Genomic DNA, 22198 nt, shown 5'->3' on the forward strand with positions numbered 1-22198 from the left:
TGCTGACATCATTGGGAGAGAAGAAACTAGAGACGGTCTTGAGTAGAGACGAGTGAAAAGGTGAAATTTTGTTTTGGGGCTTGATTGGACAAGTTAGGTAGATTTGAGTTATAATGATCCGTAGGTGGATAGCTCGGCTTAACATAGCTCCAACCATCCAACCGCTACATCTAAAATATAGGTGGCATTTCCAAATTGAATGCCAATAGATTACCGCCACTTTATGTGTAGTTGATGACGTGAATCCCCAAACTCAGTCTCTGCACCCCAAATAAGTGGCGGTAGTATTATAATACAAATCCAACTAACCAAACTACATTATTGGCTAACCTTGTGGTGTGCTTATAGCACAATGGGTGGCAGCCTCTTATGGAGGCATAAAACCCAAGGAGGTCTTGTGTTTGATCCTCGGCTCCTTCCACCTCTTTTCCCTTGCACTTCCCCTCCTCCCTTGGGCTAGATTATAGCAAACTTCTTCCTTTTTTATTGGAGAACAAAAAAGTAAGGGATAGTTAAAAAAAAATTCAGAAACCCAAAAATGCCAAATAAGATTCTATCTAATTCAGGCAAATTCCGCAACACCCACATGTTGATTTTCCTCGAAAAGAAACCAGAAAGAGCCTCTCTTACTAAATAAAAATTAGTTCTAGAAAGCAAAAATGATGATGAATTACACAAACGAAGAACCTGAAGGAAGTACCTTATACAGTTATACTTCAAGAACACATCTTTTTTCCTTCTTTGAAACCTTAGATTCTTCCTTCTGTCGTTCAAATTCTTAAGAATCACAAGGGTTTTGATTGAGGAGGAAGAGCTTGGCTCAGCAATGAAAGAAGTGAAGCGGTTAACGAATCTACCTCTCACCTTGCAAGACAGATTGGAATTGGGTGGTCTTGGCGATGGAGCTGGTGGCGGCAGTGGAAATGGGTTTAACCGAAGAAATAAACCCTAGAAGCTTCCCAAAATCTCAAACGCAAGCGCAAACGTTATCTGCCGATGTTAGGGAAATCCTCTTGAGGAGTGACCAAATTCAACAAATTCACACACGATCCAGAGACCATCTCTTTTCTTTTCCTTTGGAATCTAGAGAGCAGAAACCACAGAGCAAACTTCCTGACCAAAATGAAATATGGGTAGTCGAATTCTGAAAGGGTTTTTTGGGATTTGGTGGGTGAATTCCAGTAGGGGAGGGGGAAGGTGGCAAGGAGGGGTGTGGTGATTTACGGCGTTGGTAGACAGTTTCCAGTAAAGTGTAGAAAGAAGATGAGTGAAGGGAAGAATCCATTCACCACTTCTAAGAGTTGGATAGGAGAGAGATTGTCACATCCACCCAGCCGGTATCCTATCTGGCATACCCGGGATGTGATCCACAGCCCGAAGATCCGGATCGAGCGACCATGCCTCCCACATACACGATAACATAATCATGAACAATATAATCAATGTATAAAACAAGCAATAAATAGATCAATTGAATAAGAGAAGATAGTAAATCAGAGTGCGGAAATATTAAATGTCAACTTCATATAGAGGTAGTCTCAAAGAGAAGAAGTGATCAAAAGTCACCTCCAGCAATAGCGGAAATGTAGTTAATAAAGTTAAGTTACAATCTGTGCCAAGAACAAATCCATAATAATTAGAGTGAAGATAACCAAATGATTACAGTTATCCAGGGAAATGGGGCCTACACATAGGTTTCTTCTATCCTAATGATTTATTCCTCAAAAGTGTGGATGAAGTAAACCCAACGTGGCCGCTCCCTCACTAATGTGGGGCTAACCCTGGTACGCACTATAACCCTCCTCAGTATAGCAATCCTGACTCTCCACGTAGCCATCACCCGAAGGGTAGTATGAGGGATCATAGCTCGGGTCATAGGATGTGCCATCAAGGTCTTCTGTACCTGCAGTATAATCTAACAAATTGCACAAAAGGAATGAGTTCAAAAAGAACTCAGCAAGGCAAGTCGTTTCATAATACACATTTCATTTGATACAAGTCACAATATGATGCAATATGATATGAGACAATGATGAAATATGATTCTAATCTTAAGTATGCTAGTCTCTAAGGTAGACATGCTTTAAGCCATAGCACCATACTTCTTTGGGTTGTCAGTCACTCCCCCTCAATCATAAGATATCTTGGGTCTGCCGTGGTAATTGGGTGAGGTCCTCATCAAGCCATGGTTGGGGATTTAGTCACCACTCTCTCACATCACCATTGGTATAAGTATTGGCGCATGTCGTGGCGAAGCCTAGCCCAATGCAAGTCATCTACTTAGTCATATCATGTCAGATCCGAATACTTTCCTTATGGCACCGACCAACTCGGTTCCGTATCCTTCACACTAAAGTCAGCGTATCCTATGGCACCGACCAACTCCAACTACGGACTCATCAACCTTATTGGTCATCCACAAATGGTAAATGGGAAGCTCTCACGTCCTCTCACAGGTTGGTTACCGGTCTTGAGCGCCCGTGAGCCCAGGTCTATCCATTTGCAACCCTACCAACAAATGGCCCCTTTCGGGTATCCTCAGTATAGTTCAAGTCCTCTCACGGAGTGGATACCTATCTTGAGCGCCCTTCAACCATACTCTACCATGGGTTGTTCGATCTCAATACCCTTCCAATTCGGGTCTGATACGACAAAGGAAAATATCCTAACCATACACCTAGACAATCCTATATATGTCATCCAACAACCCGGGAAAGCGTCGATGGACACCTTCGGGGAATATCCCATACTACTCCCTCCGATGTCCAAGGACAGAAGTGTCGGAAGGACACTTCCCAATCCCAAGTCATACATAGTCAAATCACAAACTCAATCTCATCATATTATACTAAATCAATGATTCATCATATAAACAAATACATATCATAACATGATTAATCATATATAAAATCATAAAGTAAAACTGAACATGATATTCTAAATGATATATACATTCTATTACTGATAAGAAAACATATAACAGTCATGTATAGTAAAGGAATACTCATATGAACATAACCATTAAGTCCCCATAATGTAAGCATGTTGGTATAATTAACATACTTAAGTTAACGACTATCCTTACCTTAATCAAGTCATAAATAGTTTTAATGATCACCAAGTATGGTCCCAAAATCAGTGTTGATACCCTAGATAATCATACAAGTAATGTCAGAGAAGAAAGCAATTGAATCGGGGTTCAAACGGATCAATTCGGCTGAGTACAAGGCCTTAACAGCTATTGGTTGACTGGCTTGGTCGACTGACAGTCGATCAAGACTTGTTAACTTCAAGACAGCAATGGAAAATTGATCCGAAACTGCCCTTCCGGTGCTCCGATTATCATGAAATTTGGAGGGCATGTTTATAACAGTAAGAGGATACTACACACTAATTTTCATGACGATCCAACGGTTCAATCAAAAATACCCAAATCGAAATTTTAGGTTATATATGATACTTAACAAGAAATAAATTGGAATTGATAGAAATTGCAAAGGATGATAGGAATCAATCAAATGAGTGTTAAGAACCAAGCTAGAATCTTAATTCCATTATAGTCTAAGCTTATCATGCATCTACATATCAGATTAGAATCAAAATAGGTTAGATTGAATAGAATTAAAGTGATGGAGTGCAATTAATCTCATTTGAATCATAACTTAGCATGAGTGGGGGAGGATTAAGGAATTGAAAGGGGGAAACTCATGGTTAAGTGTTTGCAAGGTTGCAGCACTTTAGCCATGGTTTCAAGATCATTAATTGATAGAAAAATGGATAGATTAGAAGAGGAATAGAAGAAATCATACCTTGAGTTGATGATTAATGTATACAATAATGATTGGAGTCAAAATCTTCCCAAACATCAAGGAATAGCCCGAGAGTGTCCAACCTCGAGCTCTAGAGTGCCAATGATTAGTTTAGGTCCTCATTCACGAGTTCCAAAAAGGTGGGGGCAAAATGGGAAGAGATTTAGTGTAATTTCAAATTCCATTACTCTTGGTCGATTGGCTAGTCGACTGTCAGTCAACCAAGCAGTCGACCAAGCCATGACAGCAACTTCAGTAGTGGATTCGGGAGGCTATACAGGGTCAAATCGAGCGGAGTTTTCTCCTACAAGTCTAGTTTCAGATAATAACTTCGGATTGATCACGGGGTTCCAGGAAGTGCTTCAACTAATTCAATCTTCATCGATGCACATTTTTCACCCAATACTGACAATGTGTTCAAGTGAGGGGCATCATTGTCAATGTCCATAGGCTCAGCATCAAGCATCGAATCATCCACTAAGAGGGCCCACAGGTCTCTTCTACCACCATTTCGGGTCTTCGGACTTGCAACAGTATAAAATTCGGGCCGAGTCAGGGTTAGGATAAGGCCGGATTTTACAGAGATAGTATGAGGGAGAGGGATGTGGTCATTTTGGTCATTAAACCTCATTAAGGACATAATTATCATTCACTTTATTTGAGGTACTTGTGGTAGGTTGCCCTTTTTGGTTGTTTGAATGGTTGTTTTATTGTTCCTGTTTCTGTTTCTTTGCGGATGAATCTTATTAGAAGTTCTATTTGTTGTGCTATTGTCTCTTTCGTTGCCTTTTTCTTTTTCTTGTCTTTTGTGTTGCCTTCTTTTCCTACCCTTTTCACTTGTGGTCTACGTTTTGGTGTTGGTAGGGTGAAGGTGTTGCAAATCTTTGGACCTTTCTCTTTTATACATCTTTTTAACCTTTACAACTTTTTTAATTTTGCCATGAAAAACCCTTGCCTGGAACATTATAGGTATTAATGGTAAATTCTCACAACAATGTCTAGCAAAAAATCTCAAAAAACATAACCCTGATCTTTTGTTATTATGTTAGACATTATGATTCAAGCCACTGAACCGGAGCAAACCACTTGGACCAAGCCAAGGGCTCAAATCTAGTCCAAAGTGGTTCATCTAATACTTCTCAAACATGGCACTTCTCGGAAGAGATGTCAGCTGAGAAGCTGAGAAGAAGGCATAGCAGTGACACATAGCTATCACCATGTGACTTCCCGACAAAAGTAGCGCTCATAAGAGATCCGGCATATCTTTTTTTAGACGTAAATCATTGTATTTAATTTTGTATTGAATGCACTAAGAATCATTAAATGCTCATTGCTGGCAAGGAAGCTTCTCATTCAACCAAAGCCTGCCTCGAGTACTGCACACCCACATTTTGTCTCCCCAATTGAGGACTAGTGTCACATCATGGTCAACTCGATGCTAACTACTTGATTCACTTTCGAGATCTCCAACTGTCTTAAAGATCACACGGTCTAGCTTGCTGAGCAAGCCTCTCCAATAAGTCATCTCCACCCTTCATCTCATCAAATGAGCATTGTAAGGTTAATAAGCATCCACCATATTTTAAGGTATGGATTAGCTATATTATATATATATCATCACTATGCCTGAGCAAGGGTAAGACTTGAATGCTCCAGCCATTATTCTCCTACATTTACTCTTGAAGAACATTCTCTTCATCATCTCCTTGAGCATTTATTCCTCAAGAGAGAGACTTTGGTTTTCGTACCTGAACTGACTCAATCATTGGAGGTGGCTTCCCATCCCTAGAGGCGGCCCACTTTCACCATTGTTTTGGTTTCAGGAACCAGACCCGGATCAGGAGCGAACCAAGGAGTCCCAAGCACATTTTCACTACAACAGTATGCCTCTAAAAAGAGGTCCTTTAATGACTACTTTTCTATTGACTGTGTGGACAATTCGAGGACTAAAGGTCCTAAGGGTGGGTTGTGGGCATTGGGCCGCTACAATATGGACTTTGAATTGGTTCTTGCTGATTAATCTATCATCTTGCACAAATGGGTTTCACTTGCCACCTCTACTTTCATATTCTTTATTTATGCTCCACCACCACACTCGGACTGGAAACCTTTCTGGGCAAGGTTACCTTTATACTCAGTCTAGTTTGGGTCACATGTGCAACGTGCATGTGGTGTGGCTCCCTTCTTCATATCAGCTGTACTGAGGTACTGGTGCACATTTACTTGTTGAGTGGGTACTGTGTAATATCCTAAGTTAAGCCAAATGACACTCATTGTTGGAGTATTTTCATCATAATTAATCATCAATGTTAAATGGTGCCAAAAGGCTACCAAATTGAATTAACTCCCAATTTTGAGATAAACCTGGCTAAGGGCACAAGATTAGACTAGTTAATCTAAGAAGAGATTTGAGATTTGGCATTGGTCAATTATTGAATAAACTCATGAGTATATATATATATATATATATATTAAGCTACAAGAAAGTATAATCTACTAATCAGGTTGAATCCACTCATGGAATAACCAAATGGTTTTTCAAGTGATTCAAGTTGAATTCACTCACAGAATCAGGGTATTTATACAGTTTTTAAGATAGGTTCACTTGTTAGAATCAGAGTAACAAAATGGTTTTTTAAACTGATTCACTTGTCAAAATGAGGAGAACCAAACAATTTTGATGTTAACTCCACATATTGCAAAGTCAAATGCAGCCTTAACTCTTTTATCTAAACCAGATAAGCGTTGACCTATTAGTATTATTGGTATTTTGGTAGTAGTTGCCTTGGCGAATCTATTAACTATTCTATGTTTCAGTCCGCCAAGCTCCACAAAGCGTCTACCAATTGTACTTTTTGCTTGGAATTACAAACTCTCAAAGTTTAAGTAAAGGATTTCTTTTTTTCTTTGACCAAATTTTTTTTTCTTTTTTCATAAAAAAAAAAAAAAGAGAAAAGCATTTGCTTGTAGGTTTAGAGTTTAAAAAAAAAAAAAAAAAGTTAAGAGTAATATTTCCCACTCAGGGAAGAAGAGAGTAATAAGGTGGGTAATGCTTCTGTGCTGCGCAGTTAATGTCTAGTTCTAAGCTATTTATAATCTGGGATTTAAATTGATGGTCGAGATCAAAACTTTTGATTTCACCATTTGTAGCGCAGTGCTACGTATTAATTGCGAAGCACTGAACTCAAACGGCGCCTGATCGAAATATCGTGGGTATGGCGTACCACGGTACCAGTAAGAAGCTCAATCTTTTTATCCTGCGCCGTCTGCAAGCTCTGAGGTCTCACTGATTCAGTCTTGAGTCTTGCCCTCACTTGGCGATGTTGATTATTCGAAGTCTCTCTCACTTCAACAGTCGGTGATCGTTATACAACACCCATTCTCTTCTCTGCAGCTCTGCTTCGGAAGGAGAATGGCGGGGAAAAGAGGAGATGGAGGGGCAGAAGAAGAACAGGAAGCATTGAGGCTAAAATCCTCAGCAGAGAAGAAATACAAACAATCGAATATGAAATCTGCCCTAAAGTTCGCCAAGAAAGCGCAGAGCCTCCAACCCGATCTCCCCGGCATCTCCGAATTGGTTACCGCCTTGGACATCCTCCTCATCGCCTCCTCATCAAAGGACTCCACCACCCAGACCTCTAACCTTCCTGACTGGTACAAGATTCTGCAAGTAGAGCCGTTCTCCAACATCTACTCCATCAAGAAGCAGTACAAGAAGCTTGCTCTCCTTTTGCACCCAGACAAGAACACTTCCGTTGCATCCGAAGATGCTTTCAAGCGCGTGGGCGAAGCCTTCCAAATCCTCTCCGATAAGATACGTCGGAAAGAGTATGACCTCAAGCTCCGTATCTCCTTACAGTCCCAGGTTACGGCAGCAGCCACCGCCTCCTCATCCGTCGACACGTTCTGGACTGCTTGTTCGACCTGTCGCTTGTTCCACCAATTTGAAAGACGCTATATTGGACACCGTCTCATGTGCCCTAGCTGTAAGAAGAGCTTCTTGGCTGTCGAAGTTAAGTCTGGTAAGCCGGGAAACGATGAAGCTGCGGTTAGGGTTAGAGCTTCTGGTACTAGGGTTCCTACGCAGGAGAACAAAGAGAATGATAAGGCGGAGGAGAAGGAAACCATAAAAACGTATGTGCGAAGACATCTGAGAAATGTGAACCTGAAGCGGAAGATCGATTCTGTTGATTCATCATTGGAGGCATCTCAATCCAAGAAGTCAAAGTCTAGAGACGAAATGACATTGGCAGAGATGCAATTAGAAGCAAAGCGGAAAGCCAATTTGAAGAAAGTGACTGCCAAGGAAAAGATGATGGATAGGGATAATCTAGAAGGAAAGCAGAAGAAGAGGACGAGGGAGAGATCAATGAATTCTGAGAATGCTGGCTTCTCAGAAGGGAAGCAGGAGAAGACGACGATCGAGACATTAGTGGGTTCTGAAAATGGTGGTTTCAGAATTTCTACGGTCGAAGATTCAGAGAGTAATGGTATTCTCAAGCACAAGATGGAGCTTAGGTCCAGGAAAGCCCAGGGTACCATTGAGATGAAGGAGAGAAAGGAGACAGATAAAAGGGGGAAGGATAGTGAAAACAAGGAGCCAGACTCTTCAAAGACTAAGCATTTAGAGGGTAGAGATCTGGATTTGTGTGATTCAGACAATGATAGCATTAGGCAGGGTATTAAGAAAGTTCAGAAAAAGATAAAGGAGAGAACAAGGGAGAAAGGTAATAAGGAGAAGAAGCAAACAGATAGACAACTGGTCTCAAAGAGTAATGGAGGTTGGACAGCGAATGACTCTGATTTCTATGATTTTGATAAGGATAGAATGGAGCATAGTTTTAAAAGAGGTCAGGTATGGGCTGTCTATGATGATGATGATGCCATGCCACGGAATTATGGTTTGATCGACGAGGTCATCTCGGTGTATCCTTTTGAGGTGAAGCTCAGTTGGTTAAACATACAAAACAATGGAGACACAACTTCTAACTGTTGGGAGAGTTCAAGTAACTGTATCTCGTGTGGAAGGTTCAAGGTCGCCATGAGTACTATCTTCAATTCAGTGAATTTCTTTTCACATCTTGTGGATTCTGAAAGAGTGGCGAAGGAGGTTTACTGTATTTATCCAAAAAAGGGTTCAGTTTGGGCTCTTTATAGAGAAGAATCTTTGAATGTTAATGAAAGCTACCTGTCACGTAGCATTAACCGTTGCTATGACATAGTTGTGTTCCTCACTAGTTATAGTGAAATGCACGGGTTGAGTATGGCATACCTCACAAAGGTTGCAGGCTTCAGAACAATCTTTAAGAGGCAAGAGGTTGGGTGTCATGCTATTAGATGGCTTGAGAAAGATGACGTTCGATTGTTTTCACATCAGATTCCTGCAAGAAAGCTGTCTGGTGCTGAGGCCCCAGACCTACCAAAAGACTGTTGGGAGCTTGATCCGGCTTCACTTCCGCCAGAGTTGCTTTCTCTTGGTATGGAAAACTGACTGTTATATACAGAAGCTCTGTTTTGTTGTGGTCTAGTGTGACTACATTGATGTGAGACTTGATTTCATAACTTCTGTCATCCACCCCCACCCCTACCCCCACTTCTCTTTTCTGTAAATGCTATATTGTTTTGTACTAGGTTTGGATTACATAATGGAATACCTTTGATGACTGAAATATTATCTTATCTCACTTAAAGCTTACTAGGTCATGCTGCTGTATAAGTTGTGACACACATGTTTAAAGCTCTTGGTATGTTCATATTCTTGGATATCCTTATTTACCCTGCTAGTTGATTACATGGATATACCATATTCAGCAGATCTAAACTGTTTGTAAAGCGGATTATTTGGGCTTATGATAACTTCCTGCAACTTAGTAAATTAGTAATGTAAAAATAATTGGTTGTTCTGGTATAGAACTCGTCAATCTTCTTTTTCTTTTTAAAATTGCCTTTTTCTCTTGGCATTGCTTCTGTTGATAAAACAATAAGTAGATTGATTCCCTCCCATTGTTGATACGTAATTCATTAATGTATTCCCTTTTTTACTTAGGATCAAGAAGGTTACAGATGGAATTTGTAACTAGACTTCTTGAAACCCTATGAAGTTACTTGGGCTTAGAGGTTAAAAAGTTTATTAGTGTGACTTCACATCATGAGAGAGACCTGTATGTGAAGTGAAGCATAGGTACTAGTGAGATTCAGGACTGCCGGTGGGGAGTGAGAGAGCAGGAGTGAGAGTTAGAGGGGAGATAGGAAGGAGAAGCTTCAACAACTTTAACTTTGGCTGACCTGTTGGTTCTGGGAGCTTCCTGTTCACTGGCTAGCATATGAACACGGAAACAAGTTCTCTATCTTACATCATGCTCGTGGTTATATACCCAACACCACTTTCTCTCTCTTTTCGTAGTCTCACTCCATAAACAGGGGCTTCGCTGCCCCATCCCTCGCACTTGCTTCTTTCTCTTGATACATGTTTGAACCCCACTTTGCATATCCTCTCTTCCAGCTCCTAAAGTCCCAACACCTTCCCCTGTCGAGGAAGGAGTGGGTCGATAAACAGGTGAGAGTTGGCACTAGAGCCTGCCTGCCTCTGCCATGATGATCCTGCGAGAACTATGATTAGATTCTGCAGTGGCTCGTGAAAGTAGAAGTAAAGTTTGGGGTGGGGAAAAGTGGGCCGAAAGGAAACAATAGGGATAGGGGAGAGGATGGGAAGACAAAGCTGGGGTTTACTTCATATTCAAGTATTAAGCTAGTACCATAGAGGTTTTTTTTTGGAGTGGGTTGGAGAAAAAAAGGGGGTGGGGGTGTGTTCAGGAGACTGAAAAGTGAAAACCTCTTGGATGTTTTTTTTGTTACTGTTGCATATAATGAGTACTTATTTAAGAAATGGATTCCAACACTGCCACTCCTACTTAATTGATAGTGTTTTCAAGGGATCGAATTATTCCAGTTCGAATAACCATTTGCAGTGCAGGCGTTTGATAAATGGTCACAAATCTGTTGAATCTGCTTATGTTTTCCTTAATCAAGATGGAAAATTGATGGTGCAAAACTGACTTGCCTTACTAATTACAACATGCTTTTCAATTTTTGTCGCATTCTGAATCTATTATACTAAGGTTAAACCATGCTGCTGTTCTCTAATCATTCATTCAGTAAATTTCACATTACAAGGCGCAAACTGTTTATAAATGAGGCAATGGTGCAAGTGACGTGAATGGTCCTATCCATTGTAAGCATAATCCATGTATGCACATTCTCAATTTAACTGACAGGTATTCATATTTTCTAGGCACCCTCACCACTCATAATCCATGTATGACATGCATATCAAACCTTTGTCACTTGAATTTTGACAGACCTTATGACTACTTCTAGCTTTTGATATAAGTTACCAAAGAATACAAGGAGATTAAACAACCAACCTTTCTCAAAGGCTGAGAAATGAAATTAATGGAGGGAACTGAAATAAACAAAAAAGACTACCGAGGGGATGCTTCATCTCCATCCTTCTTGAAAACAGAGCACAACACCTGTCTAGAAATATATGTCTCAAGTTCATTTGACACGTCTGTTAGCTTCAAGTCAAAACTGTTCCTGTACTTGTGCTTTGGTGACACTAAAGCACTAGGTGTGGGTGAGCTGGAAAACCGCCTTCTTGGGCTCAAAAACTTCCTTGGTGAACCTGGAAACCATACTTTGGAAATGAGAGGAGGTCTAGTTCCTGATCCTGTACCAATTATGTTCTTCTCTTGATTTATCAGTGGTCCACATTTTGTTTCTGATGGTAGTGGCTTCAAAGGTTCATGTGCTACTGCTGATTTCTGTGTCGTTAGCCTTTCCCTTGCCTTTTCAGCTGCTATCAGAGTTTTTTCTCTGCTCATCTTTATCAGCTTCCATGGATCAATGCTTGCAACATAGCCAGGCTTCTTATTGCAGTTAGCAGATTCAGATCCTCCATCAATTTTTATTGACAGTTTCATTGGTTTCTGAAACTAACGAGCAACTGTTAAATTGGAAAGCTGGTGAGAAAGACGGGAAAGTATAGAACAGGCTTTTATATCTAACCTGAGATGCTTTGTCCTCTCTGCACGTAAACTTGGAAATAAATGTAGTTCTCTCAGGGAAGTCAGAGTCACTACTCTCATCTGAAGAAAAATCGGAATAATTTAAAGTTTCCTCTTCTGCAAATTGGTTCTCTTCCTTCATTGCCAGTATGTAATCATAAGTTCTCATTCCCTGAAGCAATAATAAGGACTTCTATGCATTAATAAAACTTTGAAGACAAATAGTCAGGTGGCTAACTGCAGAAGAGCAGGGTTTATCTAATCATGATCAACAATGTAAGAACAGTTAATACTGTGATATACAGAAGAAATATGGCAATTATTCAACCAGAAGGTAATCTCACAAGAATAAAGAGCCTGGTCACTCAAATTTAGGATATTAACTTTGAATTCTGCTTTTTCCTCACCCAACATTTAAAACAAGAAAGAAAGGGAGTATTTGTCGAAAGCAAGAATGAAGAAAAAAAAATGTACACTGTACACTGCAATCCAACAACAAACTGAATTGCAGTTGAGTTTAAATATCTAATGAACTAAAAAGATACAAACTACACCAATCTGGGTAACAGTATTTCAATCTGCCGTGAATTTTCTGCCTTAATCTGAAAAATCCTTGCCTAAGCTGTCAAATTGTTATGCGATCAAGTAACCAATACTGACAACGGCAAGAATTTAGCAGATTTCATCTACTAACGAGTAACTCAGTTGAATCTCTCACCTCCAAGGTCGAAGACCCATATGAAACTTGGGGGATCTTCACCCACTTACCGGTAACTTTGTTTACTCTCTCCCACCTATTCCCCAACCCAACAAAGGAAGACATTAGAAACTGTGGAGAAATAACTATCTTTCGTCAGTGCCACCCTTAACAACCCCACTGATGTCACATTACATGAGAATCTACAGGACAGGTTGAATATCATGTTAATTTGTTTTCTTGTTTTTTATTCATAATTTTTTGGTAACCCAAGTTGTTTATCAGGAAACCAAAACCACTCCTCCCGAAAAACCAAAAAACTAAAAAATAAATAAACCATGCAACTTCATCACTGAAATAATTATCACCAATGAATCATTGAAGGAATTGGGATGAGACTGTTTCTTGAAGCCTTGAAAGATGTCATTTTAAATCTATCATCCATGCCTAAAACAGAACCACAACTTTGTTATATACAATCCTGAAAATACCTTTCGAATGAGAACAACATGGAAGAAGAAAAGCTGGCCCAAGGCTGCGGAACCGTATGCTGTCATTAAAAAGAGGAATACCTGTGGCAAGTAGCTAGTGTAAGAAGTCAAAAGAAAGCTACGACTTGTGAAAATGAAATAAATTATTGGTGTTTTGAGCAATATATGGTGAAACAGCTCAAGCAAAAACTGTACCGATATTGTTGCAAGAGCTCCCCTGGGGAAATCTATGTGCAGCTTCTTCGCTAGTTCTAGCTCAATCCCTTTCTTATCAACAAAGCACCGGATGAAAACAGCAACAGCACTTCCTCCTTCTATAAATAACTGCAGCAAAATGAAAGTGGGAACAATGATAAACACATTGATTTAGCGCAAATATACATTTTAAGGAAGGAATTACAAGAAGAAACTAACCATAGTTAAAACTGAAACCATCATAAGGATGAAGGTCGTGTAGTTCTTTTTCCCAACGCAGTTGTTTAGCCACTGCAACCAAAGAATTAATCAGAGCATGCACCTTCCTCATTTACTCAGTAGATGAAAAAAAAACAAATCAATTTTTGGAGGATGGGATGGGAAAGGAAGTGAAAGAAGAGCAGAGTTGGCTCCTAACCCTGCAATGGTGATCGAATCCTTCTACGCACCGATTACAGGTCCTGCAGTGTTTGCTGTGCCTTTTAACCTGAGAGGAAATTTCAGATAACATAAACCCTAATGAAACATACTAATCTGCTTTAATTTCATTGTAGTATCACTTCCCATCACACCTCAAAATCACATAGCGAGCAAAATGAGATGTCCTCTTTCAAATCAGGCATAATTGCATCATCCTTGGCGACGAGGGGGAATGGTAGCAAGGGTTCCAACTGAATGCCAGTTTTTGATGGGTCCAGGTACCTCCTCCGGATCCAATACCTAAAGATTTTCGTCTCCATCCTCCTGATAAATCTTAATACTATCTGACTCAATATGAATCCATAGTTCAACTTCAAAAACCTTCTGGATTTGGGTTTTCTTTTATTCTTGAAACTGGTTTTGTCAGTAGGATCTATGGCAGTACACCTCACGAACAGAAAGATCACAGATAGTGCCTACAAAGATGTGAATTATGATAAATTAGCCACTTTGACAACAAAAATCTAGTTGGTCGTGTATTAGGATAAGCAATTGACCTTACCACGAAGGAGAAAAGCGTGATGATTGTGATCTCCGCTACTCTGTTTCCTAGGAAAAGCCCCAGGAAGGCATAAAAGGAAACAAGAAGAAAACTGTACACTGCAATACCTACTATCTGCATCACCAACACGGAAAAAAAGAAAAAAAGAATGGGATTTGCAGGTGAGTTTTTACTACTTTATGATCCCAAAAAAAAATGCAATCTTTTGCGTTCGGTGACAAGGAATTTCAAATCGAGTTACTCACCTTGCCTACATTAAAAATTTTCCATTAGAAAAAATACGAAAACTGAAAAAATTCAAGACTTAGTAGAAACCGAGTGTCAAACCCTCGGATCTACAATCATTATCGATTAAAATTTCTTTCTTAGAGTTGAGTGACGATGTGAAAGAATAACCTGTAATGGATGCAGAGGACGTTGCCAGCCATGGCGCCTCATGTGTCTAACCTCTGGTAGACATTTCCAACTTCGATCGAACATCTTCGCTTCCTACGAATTCATCAGAAGAGACTCAAGCATTTCAGGATGGTTCTCTCGTGACCCTATTTGGATCCAGTGGACGCACGCCTCCTTCTCGCTCAACCTAGACCAACGGTCGACTTGGCGGATTTTAAATTTTGAACTCACTTCTTTTTCCCCCTCATCCTTTATATGGATATCCGGACCTCCAGAGTCAGACTCCAGTGGGCCGGACCCGGCCCGGAGGTTTGTAAGAACTTTCCGTTGGCTAAACCAAAGGCGGTTTAACCGAACTAAATTACTGTGGCAGTGGGTGGATTAAATATAATAACAGCAACAACCAGTGGTCTCTCACATTTACGTTTGCAATAACAAATGCCTCTTTAAGTTATGGATTCAACTCTACTTTGTGATATAATTTTGCGAGACTCTATTCAGATCTCAAATGGAAGAACGAACTAGGCGGCTGGCGGGCAAAAAAAGGGGGTGGGCGTTCTTAGAAATGGCGAGACGTTCTTCTTTCGTTTCAAAGCGTTGGGTGGGGGCCTTTCCTTTCAAATGACAACTGCCTCTTCCTGCTGCTGCAAACGCCCCCCCCCCCCCCCCCATCAAGTAGTAGTTGTTTAATTATATACAAAAGTCAAAATATACATAAACTGACCTAAATAAACCTCAGATAAAATGAAAGAAATGAAATATTAAGTGGGAGTCACATGGATGCATACGAGCCTGCCTAATGTATATCATTTTCCTTGCCTAATGTATATCATTTTCCTTGCTACCACTAGAGTGGCTTGTAAATCGTTAGGAATCCTCTGCCTACGATGAGTGTTCCTACGTGATTCACTGAAACAACATAAAGATGTGTCGATCATAGCCTCTCACATAATAACTATGGAAACCAATAAAGATGATTGGATGCTCTAGGAAGGAGGGCATTGCCAATGCAATGTTCGACGAATTGCCCATTCCATTCCTTGACTCCAAGAGTTTGATGTTCCTGGCGTTGGGAACTCCTCACTGCCTTCTGAATAAATGCATACTTACCAATATATATATATATATATATTTTCTCCATAATTGTTTCAAAAATTTTACACTCAAGACCGAGTGATTATCTATTAATTAAACTGCAGGCTGGAATGTTGAGATCAATTACATAATCAACTGGGGTTGGACAGCATTCTTGTGCAGTTGGAGGTGGTCAAATTTTCATTGATGGGAGGCATGAATGATGTGTGGAGACCTGAGATCCTCTTCGATAACGTAATCCAGATCCAGACCATGACGAAATCCAGGTAATTTTATTTTAATGAATGTGGAAAAAACAACTTGTAACAAGTAAGAATATGCTAGAATGCTTCTCCTTCCATTGATTTGCGAGCAAGCAGGTGAACATTGGAAACATAGTCTTTGATCGTCTTCTGAAATATTATAGATCCAAAGGATCTAAGTAGTAACCTATGTCACACAAAAGCTCTCAGAGCCATGGCTTTTCCAACTTGGGAATCCAGCAAATCCATCATCGGCAATGTATCAACATAGGTTTCTATTTTTGGTTTCTCCATGGATGTTGCATAACTGAGTCCCTGTTGGATGCCTGGGGCCCTAATTCCTGAGCTCAGTTTAAAATCCATCATTAAGATGGGCAATCAAAGTTGTCCTACCCCTGCCATTTGTTACTAAATAAGGAAGATGATGAACCATCTGGTTACCTGTTGGTTTTATCAGGTGTCCATAAAATAGATACAGGGTCATTGTTATCAGTCTGGAATCTTGAAAACAAGAAGCCATGATCGGATTTTCTTTATTCCAGAACCTGAAAACCCCCCAGAATTCATCAACTGGGAAACAAGTTTAAGGCAAGAGTAGGCTCTCTGACTTTCTGTTTTTAAAGGTATGTAAGACCATGCTGAAAAACTCCTTTCAGAAAAATGACAAGAAATTAATGGATGCAATGAAGTTATTGTCTGACCAGATAAAAAGCAGATATATCATTAATGGGAAAAACCAATTACTAACAACCTTATTGGAAAGCTTCCATATGAAATTCATGAAGTTTGGATGTAAAATTAAGCTTTCCAGACTCTTGACAAAGGAAGCATTGGAATTCCTACCCATAGTTACCACCCCCACCTACATGAACTGCTACAAATTTTGTGGCCAGTCATCCTGATTTAATCAATGGTGCAAATAGATGATCCTTAAAATATGTGAGCACACCTTTATTTCAGTTCCATCACCTATCCTCCAGCAACTGGTTGCTTTACAAACTCTTCAATAAATTTGGTTTCCTAATCCCCTATTCAACAGCAGTCATGATTCTCCATAAGTGCATGGGTTTTAGAATCATAGTTGCTTATTTGTGAAGTTTACTAGCAAAATCCACAAGGAAACAACTTTATTTATCTGAATTTTCTAGCACTTTTGCTTTTACATGACAAGGGATTTTATTTTTTTCCCCTACTATGTCAGAGGGTTCAACCATCTACTTATAGTGTGTTTGATTGCCTCCCACTCACAACTTCTCTCCATGGACCCTGAATTTGCGACTTTATTACGTTCTTCATCTTTAGGTTTGATGCAACTACTTCATCTTTAGGTTTGATGCCACTAACCCTCCTCCCTATGAATTATATATTTCCATCCATCTCCAAAGGAGATCTTGATTTGATAATAGAGAAAACGCACTCTCTTCTATTATTCAGTGCCATAGATCCACCATTCCCGGAGTTCCATGTGCTTGATCCACAACTACTTTCCCCCCTAATATTTATGCATACTTGAGTTATATCATTGGCAAATGATAAAGGCAATTCCATTTACACATCACTCATAACGTATAACATAACACCTCCAAAGAGATGAGAGATGCATTTTAATCAAGTGTAACACAATCCAACATATCTTTCAAGCTATCCAACCATGACATTTCATATCTGAAAAGATGCCAGATGCAATACATTGAGACACAAGAAAGTCCCATGATGTGTCCTAAATAAATCATCCCAAAAAAAGAAAGAAAGATATGAGCTGCAGCATTTCCATTCCCCAAGGTAAGACTAGCTTGCATTAATTCGATTATCGAGCAAGATCTCTACAGTTAGTGACCATATGAGCAGCTGCAGAGACAATTCCTACCGTACAAACAATGACGCCATAAAAGCTGCTGCTGAGGCAGTTCCAACTACATTAATCAAGACAGTGAATCTCCTTCAGCAATGATAGTATCAAGTTTAGTTCAAACAAGAATAAGGAACTCTGAATCCATGGGTTTCCCCAGTCATGCAAATGCAGAATATAGGAATGTGGAATCCAGAAAAATCACCAATGCTGTCATAGGTACAGGGGAAGAATCTGAGAGTGAACCATCTACTATTGCTTCATAGAAGCCCAACATGAGGGTTGCCACCAAGAAATGACCAGATCCTTTTCAATAAGTGGAACTCAGCTGATCACCCGGATAGATAATTACAGAAGAAAGTCCACACTGCTCAGTAGCTAATGCAATGCCATTAGTTGGGGCTTGGAGCAATGGACAGAGTACAGAAGAAACTCTAGAGCGTGTTTTCTTGCTCTCACTGAATTATTTAATCAGCCTTTAAATTGAAAAAGCGCGTGTATGCATATCCCTATCCTTGATCTCAACTTTTCAAGACAATGTTACTGCAATTTGTATTTATATAGATTGCATTAATTCAGTTACCACGCATGAAAATATCTCTAGAACTTGTGACAGGTCCAGTTTTACATTTCTAGAAGTATTGACATTTACATATTAAACAAATGGTGAATGCTTTTCCCATATGTCATCCTTCCCATTTTCCCTTTCCTTAAAGATTTGCAAATCTTGCTCAAGTGGTACTGCTGTACTGTGCTTAGAGACTTGAATGTCAGGAATAGAACACATCAATTGTTCCTAGATTTCTACTATTTGAGATCAAAAGGTCACTAAATCCTAGTTTAGTTTGCTCACGGTTCAGTACTACATGGATTGCTCAAAAAAAATTGCATCGTGAGTTTCTTTTGGTGCACTATTATTTATATGCTTTGCACACTCTTTTGATACAGAGAACTGGTCCAAAACGCAGGGGCTTATACAAATTAAATGTCGCTCTAGCAGCGGAGAGAGTTCATTTGTCCTATTATTAGACTATGATGAGACGAATGGACCTCAGAGTTTCAGAAAATTTGTGTAGGTAATGCTGTGCTAATCTGGGGGGGGGGGGTTCTACAAGTTTATTTCAAGCAACTTCTTTAAGTTCCTTTCTACGTTCATTCAGGATTTAACTTCAGGTACACAAAATGTTGTACTTGACTTCTTTGCTATTCTCTTCTGCCCGTCCATGCCAGCCCCACAACCACTATGAACCATAAATTTTGAAACATATAGAAGACCCCAATTGTCCCTTAAAATAAAGTACTAATATTGTATCCAGCCATTATGCTCAGTAGTATATGGTAAATGATGGAGAAGGTACACAGCTTCCGTGTTCATCTTCTATTAAACCTTGGAGGCACCCAAGAATGAATAAGGAACAGGAAAAAGGAGATGCTCATTATTTTATGGAATATTATAACAACTGTTTGGACTCTCATGTAAGGAACTCATTATTATTAATCCAGTTTCACATGAAGACTTGGGCAATGAGGAGACCATAGACCATCTTGTTCTTCAGTGTCCATATGCACAGACAGTATGGCTGGGATCGACGATTGAAGTTTCCTTTCTATGTGTTGGGGTAATCTGGGTATTTCATGTATTTACCTGGTTTGTTATTGAACCGACTGATTCATGTGTTTGTATAAGGCATAGTTGGGCTGGTTTATTTCATTCACGTATGCAAACAGTGTTGAGGGTTTTGTTCTGTGATTTGGGGTTTGAGCTCTGGCGATTCTAGAGATTCGGAGATGGCTATTCTTCTTCCTGCTCTTCATCTTCTACCTTCGTTCGATGGTTGATTCTTGTGGTACTTTGAGGCAAAGTGCTTGGCAAAGGAAGGGAATCACTAGGTGATGTTCTTGAGTGATTCGGTGATGGCTTGGAGTTGCTCTTGATGTTCTGATCTCACTCTGTGTTTGGTTCTTTGAGGCGATACCAGAGGGCTTTCATTCCTCATATGAAGAGGAAGACTCAATGTTGGTTTGAGCATCAACTACTGCCATATACGGTTATCTCTGTACCCTTATTCTTCCCTGTTTATTTGTAATCTCTCAAGCTATAGTAGATTGGACTCTATCCAGAGTCCCGGAGACGTAGGCTCAAGAGCCGAACTCCGTCATCAAACGCCTGTGTTTCTCTTATCTTCTTGCTTCTGTTTTTGTTGGTAAATCACACGACCGATTGGCTTGTTAGGTTAGGGTTTATAGGTTGCGTTTTTCCCTTGATTCAATTGATAATTTATATGAGTTAATCACCTAATGCTAACATGAATTAAGACCTGGGAACATCACTATGTATGGGAGTACCTCCTATGCCAACATGGATTAAACAGTCGAAGGAGCATATCATGAACCACAAACGTCAGGGGTATTCGGTAGTGACTCTGTGTACTTTCCTTTGCCGGTATATCTGGAGAGCCTATAATGCAGTAATACATGGAGAGAAGTGCCTTTCTCCGTCACAAACTATTGTGTGTGCCTAAGCGGGCATTTGAGGACTATTGGGTGGCTAACTGCTCAGATAAAAGGTCTCAAGAGGGCAGGATAAGGCAGGAGAACACAATGATTGGAGTGTGGCGCATTTGAGGAGTATCGGGTGGCTAACTACTCAGATCCAAGGTCTCAAGGGGGCAGGATAAGGCAGGAGAACACATCGATTTGTGTGTGGCAAAAACCACCCATTGGGAAGATAAAAATCAACACTGATGGGGCATAGGTGATAAAATCTGGAGAAGGTGGTATAGGCATTGTCACTTGTAATGAGGTTTAGTAATCTCAGCGAAGGCAACAGCAGCTATTGCACTTCAGTTGGAGGCGTTAGCTCTTCGTTGGGGTCTGGTTTATGCTATGTAGGAGGAGCTCCAACAGATTATTGTGGGATATGATTCACAAGAACTGTTAAACTCATCCTCCATAAGAACCAGCCCAACTTGGAGATTATTCCAAATTTGCAGGACATCTGCGATATGAGTCATGTTTGAGTTTTACCAAGGTCACGCAACAATGTAGCTGATACCTTGGCAAGGTAGGCCTTGTCGTTGCAGTCACTGACAATATGGCCAATATTGAAATTTCACAATCCACAACAATTTCTAACTATTCCGTTCATAGCTTCTACACATTTACTGGGGGGCCGAAAAGCTAAGAAACACACTAATACAAGAAGATTCAGACAAACGCAATATTTGATATCATTGAGTCGAACAGAATTACCTTATTTCAATCCATCACTAAACCATTACATTTCCAATAAACAGAAAGAACTAGAGCCATTTTCCTATACAAGGTGAGAATGAGAGGGAATAAGGTGGGAAAAGGGAGAAGGAGAATCTGACCTTTGAACCATTGGTCCCTCTTTATTGCAGAAAATAGCCAGAAAGGAAAAGCAGAAAGAAGAAGAAGAGGCTCCCATATATAAGCACTGCTTTCTGCCCAGAAGTGAGTGCATTTCCGCCCAGCCCAAACTGCTGATTTTCAGCAAAACCTGCTATCTCCACACTTTTGCTTTCGAAGAACGACTTAGCCGCCCCGCAGGTCGGGCATCTCCAGTCTTCCGGCAATTTCTCGAATTGCAGTCCCGGAGGGATTGGGTATGATGGGTCACCGACTGCTTCATCGTACTTGTGACCACAAGAGCGACACTCATAGATACCGGTGTTCAATACTGCGAACCGTTCTGGCAGACGACGCTTATCGAATTTCTCCGTTTCTGGAAATGGAGTTTCATCGGGGGCTACTGTTAAATCCGGTTCTCCAGAAATGGGTTTGTCTTCTTCGGAAACGTCCACGGATGAAATGGGTTTGTCTTCTTTGGAGACCTCGACGGATCTTGAAGTGAATTGCAGCCTCGGGGGACAGTGAGACGGCGAAGCAAAGAGTTTCTGTGAGTGGAGAGTGGGAATATTGACAAGGGTTTTTGGCCTCCTGCCCGACGGTTTAGTATGTGTAGAGTGGAGATGGAACGAGAAAACCAGTCTGGTTGTAGCGGAAGCCATTGAAGGATTTAGCTCCCGTTGTTTTCTTTCAGTTTAGCATGGAAATGGGAGAGCTGCAGAGAGACTACACCTGGGATCCATATGGATCCATGTAAAGCATATGCCTTTCATTTGGGACTTGGAGACTCCAAAACTCCCACTCAAAATCAGGATAAGGTTGGTGCCGTCGCTGTAGCTGCGGAGGGCTACATCGTCTTTAGCTCATGTGTTTGGGGGTTGGTCCAAATCGTAGACACACTCTCCACCACCACTTCGAATCTTGACGGTAGACAGCTCAACGTTGCATATTAATTGCGCAGCACTGAATCCAAACTCGTTAGTAGATTAGTCTTCAAGAACTCT

At 40.4% G+C, this 22198-nt stretch overlaps 3 protein-coding genes across 4 annotated transcripts; 1 reads left to right on the forward strand and 2 right to left on the reverse strand.

Moving 5' to 3' along the window:
* The first annotated feature begins 7035 nt into the window (after positions 1 to 7035).
* Positions 7036 to 9646, forward strand: LOC149008637 (DNAJ heat shock N-terminal domain-containing protein). Its single transcript, XM_089167551.1, has one exon. It carries the CDS (start codon positions 7222 to 7224, stop codon positions 9298 to 9300), a length of 2079 nt encoding a protein of 692 aa, XP_089023677.1. The 5' UTR covers positions 7036 to 7221; the 3' UTR covers positions 9301 to 9646.
* Positions 9647 to 10763: 1117 nt separating this feature from the next.
* LOC149008638 (DHHC-type zinc finger family protein) lies at positions 10764 to 15195 on the reverse strand. Of its 2 annotated transcripts, none has more exons than XM_089167553.1 (9): positions 14637 to 15195; positions 14241 to 14354; positions 13831 to 14154; positions 13677 to 13745; positions 13478 to 13549; positions 13259 to 13387; positions 13064 to 13144; positions 11877 to 12047; positions 10764 to 11797 (listed from the first exon to the last, which is right to left on the reverse strand). In XM_089167553.1, the coding sequence occupies exons 1-9, from the start codon at positions 14718 to 14720 to the stop codon at positions 11291 to 11293; spliced, it is 1551 nt and encodes a 516-aa protein (XP_089023679.1). In that variant the 5' UTR covers positions 14721 to 15195; the 3' UTR covers positions 10764 to 11290. The 2 variants fall into 2 exon arrangements, with proteins under 2 accessions (XP_089023679.1, XP_089023678.1); XM_089167552.1 differs by having other exon boundaries at positions 10764 to 11803.
* A 560-nt stretch (positions 15196 to 15755) lies between these two features.
* On the reverse strand, positions 15756 to 21994 carry LOC149008639 (Rubredoxin-like superfamily protein). Its single transcript, XM_089166256.1, has 2 exons — positions 21197 to 21994; positions 15756 to 17886 (listed from the first exon to the last, which is right to left on the reverse strand). Exon 1 carries the CDS (start codon positions 21854 to 21856, stop codon positions 21218 to 21220), a length of 639 nt encoding a protein of 212 aa, XP_089022382.1. The 5' UTR covers positions 21857 to 21994; the 3' UTR covers positions 15756 to 17886; positions 21197 to 21217.
* Positions 21995 to 22198: the final 204 nt, after the last annotated feature.

Source organism: Hakea prostrata, chromosome 8 (assembly GCF_041222555.1).
Source record: "Hakea prostrata isolate BN-2017 chromosome 8, UWA_Hpros_2, whole genome shotgun sequence".
NCBI classification, from domain to species: Eukaryota; Viridiplantae; Streptophyta; class Magnoliopsida; order Proteales; family Proteaceae; genus Hakea; species Hakea prostrata.